We start from the raw sequence: 15,250 nt of genomic DNA on the forward strand, positions 1-15,250 counted from the left end.
CCATGTTGGTATTATCATTGCGCTCTTCCCAGGTGAGGCAGATCGATTGCCGGCCTGTGGACGGCTGCTCACCGCGGCTCTTGGCAGCTCACACCGGCTGCCACCCGCTCATGCTGGCTGCCAGCCACACATGGTAGCTTATGGCAGCCCACTGCAGCAGGGGCTGCAGCCTACACCGTCACCGGCGACTCATGGCAGCCCAGCTCCAGGTTGAGCTGTTGTTCACCATCTTAGCTGTAGAGGACGCAGCGTCACTGGGCCTCACATGGAATCTGAACTGGGGCCCTGCTGCTCAGAACTGGCGTCCCAAGCCAACTCTTAACCAACATGCCACTCGGCCGGCCCTGTATCTCACTTTCAAGTAACATTCATGGTCACTGATTTTTATGAACACTATTTCCTGAAAACATTTTCAATTGTTATTTCCCCCTACAACACAAAATCTCTTAAACTGTCCCCTAATCAGCTAAAGACCTTACCTCCCTTTACTAAGAAAACAGAAACAATTATATTCTCACCAAAGCAACAAACCAATCAACATCCATACCAACACTAGCCTTCTTGAGATGAAGTATCCTTTTTCTTATTAAAGACTACTCAACTTGGGCTCTGGATCCCATCTTTCTCTCTTTTCATATTTTTTTTCTCTCCATTGTTATTTATTGTTAAAATTTTTTAAATGCCCTAAAATCTCCTACCTCAAAATAAACCAAAACAAATACATGTCCCATGACCCCATCCATATAGCCCTCCAATTCCTTTTATAGCTCCAATCTCCTTACCAATAAAGCTTATTCAAAGAAGGGTCGGTCTATATTTTCTCTCTGACCTCGTTTTCTCTCCTCAGACCAACCTAGTCATGTTCTGATCCCCACCACTCCACGGAGGCAAGCTACCAAGGACATTCGTGCTACCAAACCCAACTGTCATTTCTTTGTTCTTATAATACTTTCCTCTTTTGGCCTTACTTAATGTTCCATTTTCTTAGTTTTCTTTTACCAAACTGAGGTTCCTTCTCTGTTCCCACTAAATACCTGGGTGCCCCCAGGGCTCTGTTCTGGGCTCATTTCTTCAATATCTGTTCTTGCTCTAATCCCAATGCTTAAAATATTACTTATGTACTTATGAGTCCCCAAACTGTAATTTTCAGTGCTGGTACCCCCTGAAATACTAGGCTTGTCTAGCTAACTGCCTAGTTGGCACTTCCATGTGGTTATCTAATAAGCAGTTCATATATATTTCCAAACTAGAACTCGTGATTTCTTGGGCCAAACTTATTCCGTTTCTTCTTCATTTCAGTGAATGACCCTACCACTTACTTAGCTGTTCATGGCAAAAATAGGAGCTTCCCTGACGGTGCTTTCTCCTTTACGTCACATCCAATCCACTGGCAAGTCTTACAGGATCTATCTCCAAACCACACCTGAAGCCGTCCATTTCCACCACCTTCACCACCACCGCCTCTTGTAAGACAGATTTCTGGTTGGTCACAAGAGATTCCTGGTTGGCCTCCCTGCTTCTACTCTTGGCCCCCAAAATCCATTCTCCACAGAACAGCCAATATATAAATAAGATCATTTCATTCCCCTGCCCTTCAGATAAAAATGTAAGTTTCAGACATTAACTCTAAAAGTCTTGAATGAGATAGTCTCTGCTGATCTCTTCTTTTGACAGCATTGCCCTTTTCCTTGCCCACTAATTATACTCTAGACACACTGACATTCATTCAGTTCTAAGTCATTCCTACCTTAAAGTCTTTGGACTAGTTGTTCCCTCCGCTAGAATGCTCTTGCCCTCATTCTTGATTAGCTGGCCCCTCTCTGTTCAGTTTAAATGCCCTTACCTCGATATGGCATTCCTCTAACACCCAATACTACCACCACTAAAGCAAGTATCTTGTCACTCTATACCTCATATCTAGAATTGCGCCTGGCTCCATAACAGGCACTCAATAAACAAACAAATCCCTATAGTAATATTATTACTGCCCAACATTAGACATATTAGACAATAAATCTTTCTCAAGGACAAATAGCTCGTACGTATATTTCTTTGACTCAGAGGGATCTTACATGATATAAGGGTCACCAATGATAACAAGTTAGTTTTATTATACCTATGAAAAAGTAAACATTTTGTTGTACAAATGAAATATAAGAAACACTACTATAAATTTATGAATCGACTAATGCTCTTTAATGAAATGATCAAGAATTAAGACACTTCTAATAAGAGTATAAATTTGACATCAATAAATTATAACCAGATTTGTTAATTAAAATGTATACATACGTGCATCTCTTGGAAAAATTGTGAAAACAAAATACACAAAAGGGTAAATCTTACCAGAGTTAATTTTGGCCTGTAACCACTTTTTCATGCACTCTTGGTGGACATACTGCAAACTTCCTGTGCATTTACATGGCTCTATCAGCAAGTTAGATGATGATGCAGCGGCCATCTGACAAATTCTACATAAGTCACCTTCTTCTTCTTCAGAGTCCTCTAAAAGGAGGCTGGAAAAGAAGGTACATTTCCTAAACAGAGCCATCATAACTCATCTGGTTGGTCATTTCCAGTCATACATAATCCCAAATAATATCTTTTATTGTTTCTACTCATACTCTCAAAAAAAAAAAGCAAACAACAATAAACAGCAACCACCACAAAAAACCATTCCAATGAGAATGGAAACTATAATAAATATTTTAAAGGTTAAGTGAAATGAGCTATCCCATTACTTATATTCAAATGTATGTTAAGTAATTTTGTCTTCTGTACTAGTTTAAGCTCTGTATTTTTCACAATCAGTTTACAAGTATTCCTAAGAGATTTTAATTTTGGCAATATCATAGACTACTTCAATCCCAATCATGTAAAGATAATGTACCCATCACTTTTGTCCCCCACCACCTCCTAAAAAACTTTTACAACAATTGGATGAATTAAATACTGAGTTGTGACTTTTCAATTACACATTGTCAGAACAACGTATGTTCAAATTGATAAACTTTTCTTTAAATAACAGTAAAAAAATAAAAGAATAGATTTTAAAATTCTCCATTTCCCCCACCGCCAGCCATGTTGGGGATCATCTTGATTTATAAAACAGTATACAACAGCTTTTAAAGTGTGGCGCAGGTTCCATTAACCTATGTACTCTATTTAATAAGCCAACATGTAGAAAGAATATTTTAAATGTAGAATAGCTATATAATAAGAAAGTAATTTTTTGTTAAAATCCCGATTGCCTTAGTCCACTGCTGGCATGAAAGAGGTACTCAGTAAATTGATGATACTGAATGATAAACTTCTATTGAAATATAACCCATACAATTATATGGGTTCCTAATGAATTCAATGATAGATGTGTGGAAAGAGGAATAGGTATACAGCTGTTAGGTAACTTTCGTGTCCTGGCTTAACCAGAGTTATGATCTCAAGTATAAATATTTATGTTTTACATTAAGATTTAACATTCTTTGGTTCATCATTTCAATTATTTTTTATTGGGGAAATTCAATTTTTTTACACTCATATAGTAGTCTCCCCACTTATCTGCGAGGGATACCTTCCAAGACCTCCAGTAGATACTTGAAACTGCGAATAATATCCAACCCTATAATATTTTTTCCTATACATACATACCTATGATAAAGTTTAATTTATAAATTAGGAATTATGAGATTAATAAAACAGAACTATAACAATACACTGTAATAAAAGTTATATGAATGTGGTCTCTCTTTCTTAAAATATCTTATTAGTGCTGTTAAGTGCAGGGTGAATATGCTGGACAAAGGGATGATTTCCACCCTGGGAGGATGGAGCCAGATGGCGTGGGATTTCATCATGCTACTTAGGAAAGAATACAATATAAAATTTAAGAATTGTTGATTTCTGGAATTTTCCATTTAATATTTTCAGACCGCAGATGACCACAGGTAACTGAAACCACAAAAAACGAAACCACAGATAAGGGGGAGCTACTATAATTTAAATGTACAGTGCCTTAAAATCCTCACGGATAAGCAAAAGATGTAATAAAGGAATACACACACACACAAACGCTATGGCAAAATTATTTTTAAATGCTGCATTTTAAACTATCTAACCAGACAGGTTGGTGTTGCTTAATTTGTTTCTCTCTATAAATCACTAAACTTAATGCTTTGCCCTCTGCTTACACTACTGCACTCAAATTAACCTAACTTTAAGGACAAGAAATATAATAGTTAACTACTTCCTCAGTAGACAGCTTGCAATCAGAGGGAGTTGCTACAGTAACATTAAAGGTAATACTATCAGGGGAGACTAAATCTTTCTCCAATAAGGAAAACCTGCGAATTTTAAAAGCAGGAGAACAGTCACATGGTACAATCTGTCCTATATAAGGAAAAATGAAAATACCGGGCATGCCAAAAAAAATGTACACATTTTAAGAGATGTTATCTATGTATTACTTTTCAAAGTTGAATTGAGTTACAGTAGCAATGTGTAGTATGATGTTCACTCAAAAGATGAAATTAATCAAATGAATGCTGGCATCATTCACTGTATTACAATTTTAATAGTTTTCTTTCTTAAAATATGTATACATTTTTTGGGCAACCTCTGTACAGGATCCCAGTGCCCAACATCTCAGAAAGCGTGTGAAGTTCCCTTCATCCCCAGAATTATATTTGAATGTATTTCTTCTTAAAGTACAAAAAAACCCTAAAATGATAGTAACAGCTATCTTCCCCCAAAATTCCATTACATCAGGCCTTTAAGAACAAGAAAAAAACAGCACAAAAGCACCCATAACCTTAGCTTTACATAGTCTTTTCTTCCTACAAGTATAATTTACATGTACTACTCTATCCCATTTTAACATTAAAAATAATTTACTGGATGAAAAAACTAAGTAACTGCACCAAGATTACAAAATTAATCAAGTTATGACTAAACCCTCTGATCTTTCATCTTTTTACTCTTACCAGAGATTTGTAAGTAATCTTCAACTCTAAAATGATTTCATTTATATAAAAAGATTCTATATCCTGAATTTAAACTGGTGTACCAAATATTCACAACACATAAAGAATATTCAGTATATACCTGGACTTCAAAAACAAAATAAAGAAATTGTACAGATGGTTTTACTTCATTCCAAAAAAGATTTGAGGTGAGAATCACAAGTGTAAAGGCTAAAACAGATTGTCTTGATAACCCGTGACCACTTGGGCTCCCTTAAGAATCCCACTTAAGTATGTTAGCTATATTTTATTAAAATCTTAAAAAAAAAAAAAAACCCCAAACCCATTTAACACTACTCAACCAAGGAATAGAGTAAGAGATTAAGATTTCTGACTTTGTGTGCATCTCTATCCAAAGCTGATTAAAAATAATCTTTAGATTATTTCTTGATGCAATCTATACCCCAGTGCCTACCTCCACTATTAATTCTCATCCATTTTACATCTGAATAAGACGTAACATCAAAACTAACATCTTACTGTAAATTTCAAGGAAAAAAAATTTAGATATCAGTGTTATAAGAAGCCATTTTAGAAATAAAGACTTCTTTCTCTCATCAGCTCTTGTTTTATGGGCTTAATTGGGTATTCAAATTTACCTCTCTTTTATTTTCTGCAGTCTTTCTGGGTCTCTTGAAGGTGCATTTTTAGTTTTATCACTTTTTCCATCAGATGAACTCCAACCTGAAGGGATAATATCTACAGTGATCATGACATTGTCAGTCAAATTATTTCCCAGTGCTGGGGGTACTGCAAATCGGAATAAGGAGCCAGGGAGGATCCCTGCTATTCCTGAGTTTCGTCCACTGTGCGCCGAATCTGATGTGGAGCCACCGGTAGCAGCACTGCTCGATGCTGCAGGTGCTTGTGGTCGGCTGGCAGCAGCTCCAAGGGGGTCGCTCTGCGCTTCAAGGTGAACCACTTCATTTGATTCTCTTCTAAAAATATGATGAGATCTAGATGGTACATCAGAGGCAGGTATCCTTGAAGATTCATCTCGTCCCTCGCGTCTCCTTCTAGAGAACAAAGGTGTGCATCTATTTCTAAGTGAGGAAGATAACCATGGTCCTGTATTTCTACCTTCAGATTCTTGGTTAAAATTTTCTGAATCGGGCTCAGCATTATGATTTTGGCTAAGAGATGACAAACCCCATCTTCGCCTAAGAAATCGAAATCCCTGAGGAGCTTCGGATGCCCTATTATCGGGGACGTCAGAAGTTGATGCTGCATTACTACGAGACTGTGAAGCTGTCAAGATTCTTGGAGAAATGTAAGAACTTTCAGAACTCAATGATCTTGTATTTAAGGATTCCTGACTAGACCTTCGTGAAAAAAAAGTAGATGACATACTAGACGCTATACGTGACAGCAATCTCCTGGTTGTACGTCTACCTTCATTGTCAGAAGGTTCTTGAAATGATCTTTGAGATGAACCAACTCTATCTGAACTGCTTATGGTGGAGCTTTCATCTCTATTTGAAATATAAGAAAATCCAGGCTCTGCACTGCTTTGGGGAGATTCCACTTCCCTTGGAGAAAAATTTGATCTTAAAGAGTTTCTACTCGAGTCCCTAGAACATGGTATGGTCTGATGTTCAGAAGGCATTTGGTGGTTTGTGGATGATGTATTTAATTGTAAAGTGCTCACTGAGTTCTCTTTTGGTCTTGCTCCCTGCGAATATGAAGAAGGAACTCTGTCTTGAACATCTATTTTTGAAAGAAAGGAAAAATAACCAATTACGTGAAATAGTTTTACTATTATTAAATTTGCATATATTACCTACTAATTACTGTGAAAATGAAACACTGGATTCAAATTGAATACTGCTATAATGAAACAGCTTAACTACTATTATAGAAAGAACCATAAATGTACTTCTCTTTCTATACCTTTGAAAAAAATCCAGTACTGCTATATAACATCAATATTATAAAATCAAAAGAAATGAGAGCTTATGAGAGGCAAATATCAATCTACCAACTTGAGGAAGGTAAAACAGTTGAATTTGTTGATCAGAAATTGATATGTTAGAATAACTAAATATCTAAACAGATAAGAAATTTTAAATGGGCCAAATAATTCAATGTAAATGACTCTTGTAACAAATTAAAACAAAATAACCCTGGGGAGACAGTGTTTTGGACATTTTTCTTACTCTGCAATAAGTATAAAAGTCATTTCATATAAATATTATCACACTTGCAATTTTATGGCAAACCTTGCTAATAGCTAAAAATTTCTCCCATCTTTATTTCTTTCAAGGTAACAAGTGGTTCTTATCCCTGGTTACACATCAAACATACATTTGCTCTTTTAATATTGGCTGGGAGCTATGAGTCAGAATAGAGTTCTGACAACTGCAAATTTAAAAGCACACCACTGATGAAAACAAAATAAAAGTACACCACTGGTGGTTCTAAACTTCAAATGAGATGAGAAATACTTAGCATTCCTTTATAAAGAATACCCATCCACACACCTAGTTTAAAAGCTACATTGCTAACTGTGCCAACACATGGTGTCTCACAAAAGGATAAACTGTTAGGGGTAAGGTAAATCTATACTATTCTGTACTTTTATACCCCCAAACCTAGAAGCTATTGATATTATCTACTAAAGCTCCTCCATGCAAAGTCAAGCAAATAAATAGATGCTTTCATTTGTCTTAACTAAAAGCAAAGGCTTGAGCCAATAAGCTTATTTAAAATAAATAAAACCTTTAAAAATAAATGTATTTTCTATGTAAGTCTAACTCCACTTTTGCCTGCTATATTTGTCTATTTCAAATAGCACTTTTTGTCTTCAGTTACTTAGTACTATTGTTTTATGGTCTTTATTTTTCAAAAGCTTAAGCTTATGTACACTGGCAAATGATGTGGGTCTTTATTTCAACTGAATGAAAATAAAAGCACATCTGTGTTAAACAAAGGTAATTCTAAATTATGTCTTAAAATGGTGATTTCATGCATTAGTTAATTCAAATTTAATTGTAAGTAGTTACTTATTACACTACATAAGGCAATTTATACTGGAGTATACGAGAATTATTTAGTGTACTTTATGACATATGCCTTCTTAAAAGAAAAAATCCAAGTAAAAATAGATCGGCAGACAGAATCTAGATATCCATGCACATCTATTTTAAATTGTTGACACTTTTAAAAGCAAAACAAATAAGGTAGTAGAAAACATATTAAGCTATTTTGAAATTTTCGTAAGATTCACTTCATTTACTCTTTTGCACTGTGATTTTAGTGATATACATAAACAGGAAAAAATAACATTAGATCAGTTATATATAACAATGCAGTTTATACATACATGATGGAGATGTAAAATCACCACTTCGGTGACTATAATCCATAAAATTACTAATGGAGGAATCTGCTCTCCTCTCTAAATCTCTCCTCTCTCTCATTAAGTCAGATCCAAATGATCCAAGTACCATTGATGAAGATCTGGGAACTTGACTATGCCTCCAAGAAGAATCTTAAAATAATCAAACAAATTTTAATTCAGAGAAAACTTTCAAGTTTTTGATGACAAATCTTCAATAGTACGCAGGGGGATTGTGAATTATTATAGGAATCCACAGTTACATAGTTGCAATCACAAACAAAATTTAGCAAAAAATAGAATTATTCACTAATGAGCTCATCATTTATAAAATTACTTCCTACTCGGGCCGGCCGAGTGGCTCAGTTGGTTAAGAGCTCGCTCAAGAGTGCAAGCTCTGAGCAACAAACGTCGATTTCCAGCCCAAGCTGAGCTGCCAACAGGGGGCAGGATGGCTCAGCTATAAAAAAATAAAATAAAATAAAGTTAATTCCTATTCGAACACCTTCTTCTCTAACACTAAAATATATCCCTATCCATGATGCCAATGTCTCAGTCATTCTCTAGAACACCTGACCGTACAATGTAAACACAATGTAAAATGATTATAGAACAAAAAGCAATGCAAAGCTTGCCAAAGATGCAACATTTCATGAAGTCAATGAAAGTGATGTTGAAAAACAGCCAAAATCAAAATGAAAGCCATCTTGTAATGGAAGCTATTGTGCTGTAGGTTATTTTCATATAATACCATTTATCAGAAATATTGTCATTGCCACATTTGGTTCATTCCTATTCTAAGAATTAATGCATCACTGCAATTATAATCTAAATTTTGTTAGATATTTCATTTAAAAATAAATTAAAAATTAAGTCAGAAAACTTCCTCCCACGTCCCCGTACTATTGGGTTGTCGAGAAAATTATGACATATTTTTCTATGTTTTTCAATGCAAAAAAGCGTCATGACTTTCCCGATGACCCAATGTTTCCCTTGAAATTTTTGCTCTTCCTCTCCTAGTCCCAATAGTCTTAATAATTTCTCTTCATTAACGAAAATGGCCCAGGGTATTTAATGCTATGCCTTCAGAGAGCAGAGAACAAAAATCTCTGCACAGTGGTGTTTGTCTACAAAGTTAAGGTCAGTCTGCTCTTACCAATCACACTACTCTTAATATCCTTCAGATGGGTAGTGTCTTTCCCATGGTGGTCCTGCCTATTAATGGAAAGGAATCGCTTACACTAATTCAACTGGTAATACATATGCATTTTAAGAATTTTATCTCCAACTGTGTCATCACAAGTTCTGTCTCACCTTAAAACTATTTCAGGGACTGGCTAGTGATTCATTTGAAGAGTGTAAGTGAGGGGGGAGCTTCCTGCCTTCTCAACAAAGGATCTTTTCAATTTGTGCAACAAATGTGTCTGTGAGTACAAAATACCAAGCATAAAGCTTTATGGATAAGCCATCTAAATCCCAGAATGGTTAAGTGACTTGTCCAATGCCACACAGCTAGAGGGCTAGAATCATGGCTTTCTAATTGCTAATATAGAACTCCTAGTACAATGCCAACTATTTTTTAACTAAAGAAGTTCTGTATTTTCTGAAAATAATTATATTACCACAATGTTTATTATTTACAAAAGATATGCTTTAAAATATTTTTAACCTACTTCAGAAAAATTGGCTTTCCTAGAACAATTAAAAAATTTACCTCCTACGATAACCAGCAGAATACATGCCGCTTTTACCAATTTGATCACCATACATCAGCTATTCTAATTAAAATTTGCAAATATCCTATTTGTGTAAAACATTTGTATAAAATTTAGAATAAAAATTCAAAATGGAGAGTTAATTTCAGTTCTAGCACTAACTTAAAGTAAGATGTTGGAAACTCCATGACATTTCTGACTCACTGCCTTACTTGTGCTCTACTTGCTTAACATATTACATCTTGGGAAAAGGGCTTTAGTCCGAAATACACATATAATGACTCGTAGACAAATTTAATTGTTACCTGATACTGCATTTAATTCATGTCCAACATTTCTCCCTGCTGAGGTAGATGTACAGTTTGTACAGGAAAGTTTAGGTCTTTTTGAATCGTGATCCCGTTGCTGGTTTTGTGATCTTGAGCGTGCTCCCTGAGTTATCTCAGACTCACTATACCATGTAGACTGAAATGGAGATGCAGATGCAGATGGAGACTATAAATTTAAAAAAAAATTTAAAGAACAAAATGTTTGCATTCTATATTAAATTGAATCTACAATGCTCTAATACATTCCCAAAAGACCATTCATGCCTCACATACAAATATTTCTACCATGCAGATTTTTCAGTCTTTCTTTCCTTCTACCAACTTGTCCATTTACTTCATACTGCCATTGTACTTTGTTGAGTAATATATCTGATTTAGATTAAGTCTTCTGTGTAACTGCACATAAAGATCTGGTTAGGAAACACTGAAGAGCAAAAACTTGATTCATTTTGTTTTCCCAGTTTAATATTTCAACCTTCTGAGGAACCTGTTTCCTGTACTTAGAGGTGGACAAAACACCAAGAGAGGCACTAATATATAAACTGATTGTGAATACACTACTATAAAAATACTATTTTTCAAATAATAAAAATTTTATCCTGGATCTAATGTTCATTATTAGGAATGTAATCATATAACAACACTATAAACAATATGTTTTAAAAGGAATCTAAATATCTGAAATTTCTTCATCAATGAAGCAAGAAACAGCTAAAACAAGTACATATTTTAAAACTCTCAGCTCAAGGTTTTCTCTATTAACATACAAATATACATACACAAAATAAAACAACCCAAAACACAAAACTCTCAATGTACAAATTATCTTATTTCTCCCTAACTCTTAAATTGGCTAAGTAGTGTGCCCAATATAATGCACAAAAAGGAAAAGTAGTCTGTCTCCTTAAAAACATAGGTTTAAATCAGAACATATTTCAACCCAATTACTGAAATGGTCCGTTTATTTTATAAGAAGTTTCCTTCATTGCAAAGTTCTTACCTACACACACACACACACACACACACACACACACACACACACACACACACAAAGATACATTTGACATATAATCCTAAATTGCCTGGAGACACCTAAGACTAAAATAAATTTCTAAGGAATAGAGGGAAAAAAATTTTTTTAAGTAATTTTAACATCTATGTGCAGTTGATTTTTTATTAAGGAATATTAAAAGCAAACAATGTTCTTTTAAGTGCTATATTTCTTAACAAAGTTAAAAATGGAATGTATCATGAGGCATAAATTCAGTCTGTTAATCTAATATTCAGTTAATAAACATTAAGAAACCAAATAATGTGCTCCATCTAAGAGTTCTAGAGTACAGATAACAATAAATAATTATAATAAGACAATAATAGGAGGTCATGTTGAAAGTTTTACAGAAAGGAGCCCAACTATGCCTGAGGAAATCAGGGGAGGATTCATGGAAAGTGACAGATTCATGGAAGGTGATAGGCAAAAGAGGAAGGAGATTATAACACAACTGGATGTATTAACCACTTTACCATGGAAATTCTTCTAAAGCATTACTATTTACTTGATTTCTATTATGCTTTAATTATGAGAAACATACTACATACATTAAGGTAAATTTACAGATAAACTGCACATATACAGAAAAGAAGGATTTTAAAGCTGAAAAAGTAGGAACAGGCTAGATCAGGATTTCATCCATCTCTTGCCCAGAGAACATTTTGCTAACTGAATGTGGCACTCGTCACCTAGCACAAACTTGGTTTCACAAGCCTTTGGCCAAAGTACTCCACAGAGCCCCAATCAATGAACTGGAATAACACAAGAGATGAAATCCGTTAGATATTTCAAAACCAAACCATTTTCTATGCCATTATCAGGATATTAGGAAAATTACTCTGTATGACAGTGATTTAATACCTTTGGATTTCAGAGGCCAAAATAAAATGTTTTAATTAAAAATTTAGAAAGAATTGCCACTTTTGACAAAGAAATCTAGAATTGCAAATACCATCTAATCTTGTCCCCTATTTTTTTAAAAAGGGCATTTTATGTGCTCACAAAACATGAAGGATATAACAGAATAAAACAGACTTTTCAATTGAACACATTTTATTTGTACAAAATCCATAACTTGTCATTTTTCTCATTTTGCATGAACTAAACAAATTGTTACTGAATAGTATTTCTGTAGATAAATATGATTTTGGGGAACTTATGAAGGAGAATCTACCATCAGATCAACTACTTTTATACAGATCCTTAGAGCACTGTGAAAGGTAAAAGGGTAGAATAAACAGAGTAGAAAAATCAACTATGGGGCCAGGCAAGTGGCTCAGTTGGTTAAGAGCTCGTTCAAGAGTGCAAGCTCTGAGCTGCCAACAGATGGCAGGAAGGCTCAGCTAAAAAAAAGAAAAATCAACTACGAAGTCCCTGAAATAGCAAGAAATAAGTTTACAACAAAAGTAATGAAAACAGAGAGCAATTACAAAAGATCAAATTTAGTGACAATGTGAGAAATAAACAATAAGTCTAAAATCACGGTTTTCTAGCATTGGCTACTGATGAGATAAGGAAACACTCATTACAAAGGAAAAAATTTTCATGACTCACAATTCCAAAAGGTAGCCTATGCAGCCTGTATGGCATCACAGAGACAAACACGCTTACTAGTATCAGTATATGGAAAGGAAAAATAAAACTTTTTCTACTGGCTTAAATTCACAATTAAACTTTTTCCTGGCCCATTGTTCAAAATATCCTCAGTCTGAAGCAATTAGTTTTTTTCACTTCTGAATTCTTTTAACAATTAAAGTATGAGAATCATTTAACAATATACTATCTTATCTATTCCATTGTCTAGAACTACTGGTGGCCAAATAAAATCAGGGAATAAGTCTGTCTCCCAAATATACTGCTTTGTAGAGAACAGATGTTTTAAAAAGTCATTTTAGAGTTTGAGCTCTGAGCAACAGTGGTTCGATTCCGACCCAAGCTGCCAACATGTGGCAGGATGGCTCAGCTTAAAAAAAAAGGTTCCAAATTGGGGCGGGGGATGGGGGTGTGGGAGTCGTTTTGGATTGGATTGGGCAGAGAAGAGATGAACAGACAATTCTCCAAAGAAATACAGATGGCCAAATGACATATGTAAAGATGCTCAACATCACTAATTACCAAGGAAATGCAAATCAAAACCACGAGTTATCGCCTCATATCTGTCAGAATGGTTATTATTCAAAAGTCAATAAATAACCAGTGTTAGCAAGGATGTGGAGAAAAGGGAACTCTTGTGCACTGTTGGTTGGAATGAAAACTGGTGCAGCCACTATGGAAAACACTATGGAGGTTCCTCAAAGTTAAAAATAATTACCTTATGACCCAGCAATTTCACTTCTGGGTATTTTATCTGAAGAAATCTAAAACACTAATTCAAAAAGGTATATGCACCCTTATGTTCACTGCAGCATTATTTACAACAGCCAAGATATGAAAGCAACCCTGGTGTCCATCAATTGATGAATGGAAAAAGATGTGGTATATATATCCATTGAAATATTATTCAGAAAAAAAAAGAAATAAATAAACCTTGCCATTTGCAACAACGTGGATGGACCTAGAGGATATTATGCTAAGTGAAATAAGACAAATACCCTATGATTTCACTTACATGTGGAATCTAAAAAAAACAAAACTAATGAAACAAGTGATCAAACAAAACAGACTCAGAAATACAAATCAAACTGATGGTTGCCAGAAAGGGTGTGTGGGAGGATGTGTAAAAAAAGGTGAAGGGGAATATAGTTAATAATATTGTAAAAGTTTTACATGGTGACAGATAATTACTAGATTTACTGTGGTGATCACATCATAACATATATCAATGTCGAATCACTATATTAAACACCTGAAACTAATATAATATTGTATACCAACTATATTTGAATTAAAAAAAGTATTTTTTTAAAGTAGCTTTTGGGTCGTTTCCACTTTTTGTCTATCATAAATAATGCTGCTATAAACATTCATATTCAAGATCTGTATAGAAGCGTTTCTAATTTTCTCGGGTCTAAGTGATGGGTCACAGAGTAACTCAAAGTTTAACTTTTGGAAGAATTACTAAACTTTTTTCCAAAGTGGCTGTACCAATTTACAAGCAATGTATGAGGGTTTCAATTTCTTCACAACCTACCAACTCTTGTTCTTGTCTTTATTTTAGCCAATCCAGTGGGTATAAAGTGGTATTTCATTTTAGTGTACATTTGCATTTCCCTAATGGCTGATGTTGTTGAGCATCTTTTCATGTGTTTACTGCCCATTTGGATATCTTTGCAGACATGTCTATTCAGGTCCTTTGCCCATTTTAAAGTGGGTTGTCATTTTTATAGTTAGGATGTAAGAATTCATTGTCTTTCACTCTCTTAATGGCGTCCTTTGACACAAAAATTTTCAAATTTTTTAAGTCCAATTAATCTTTCTGCATTTGTCACCTACAAACTATGAATATACATATGAAACTAAAAAGCAAATATAGAGTTATTAAACTTCCATTCAAGTTTCATGGAGTTTTTCATTTTCACTAAATTTCCAGTCTACAAAGAATGGGTAACAGATTTGTCTCCTGGGGTAAACACTTTTCATGACTTACTTTCAACTCAAAAGGCTACCTAGGATAAGAAAGGTGAATTGTATGGTATGTAAATTATAACTCAATAAAAGGAGAGAGGCTACTTAATAGCCCAAAGTAGCTGAATTACTACACTGTTTATCTGAGAAATTGTATATAAATAAAAGTTTAAAAACTTAATGGCTATAAATGTTGTATGCACATGGAACACAAGGAAATTTCCCAAATTTTCTAT

The 15,250-nt window shown here is 34.6% G+C and overlaps 1 protein-coding gene across 7 annotated transcripts in view; it reads right to left on the reverse strand.

Annotated features, from left to right (window-relative positions):
* Positions 1-15,250, reverse strand: part of MARCHF7 (membrane associated ring-CH-type finger 7) — a 53,659-nt gene that overhangs the window by 16,306 nt on the left and 22,103 nt on the right. For 5 of the 7 annotated variants that reach the window (XR_002123290.1, XM_019636836.1, XM_019636834.1 and 2 more), the window contains exons 3-6: positions 10,376-10,565; positions 8,341-8,508; positions 5,618-6,725; positions 2,347-2,516 (exon numbers count right to left, since the gene is read on the reverse strand). Coding sequence is in view for 6 of the 7 variants with exons in the window: in XM_019636836.1 (XP_019492381.1) it covers positions 2,347-2,516; positions 5,618-6,725; positions 8,341-8,508; positions 10,376-10,565 (1,636 nt within the window). In the remaining variant the exon portion in view is untranslated. The remainder of the gene's footprint in view (positions 1-2,346; positions 2,517-5,617; positions 6,726-8,340; positions 8,509-10,375; positions 10,566-15,250) is intronic. The other 2 variants (XM_019636839.1, XM_019636838.1) reach the window with 1 other exon arrangement.

This window comes from Hipposideros armiger, unplaced genomic scaffold (genome assembly GCF_001890085.2).
Source record: "Hipposideros armiger isolate ML-2016 unplaced genomic scaffold, ASM189008v1 scaffold_30, whole genome shotgun sequence".
In the NCBI taxonomy this organism is placed as follows: domain Eukaryota; kingdom Metazoa; phylum Chordata; class Mammalia; order Chiroptera; family Hipposideridae; genus Hipposideros; species Hipposideros armiger.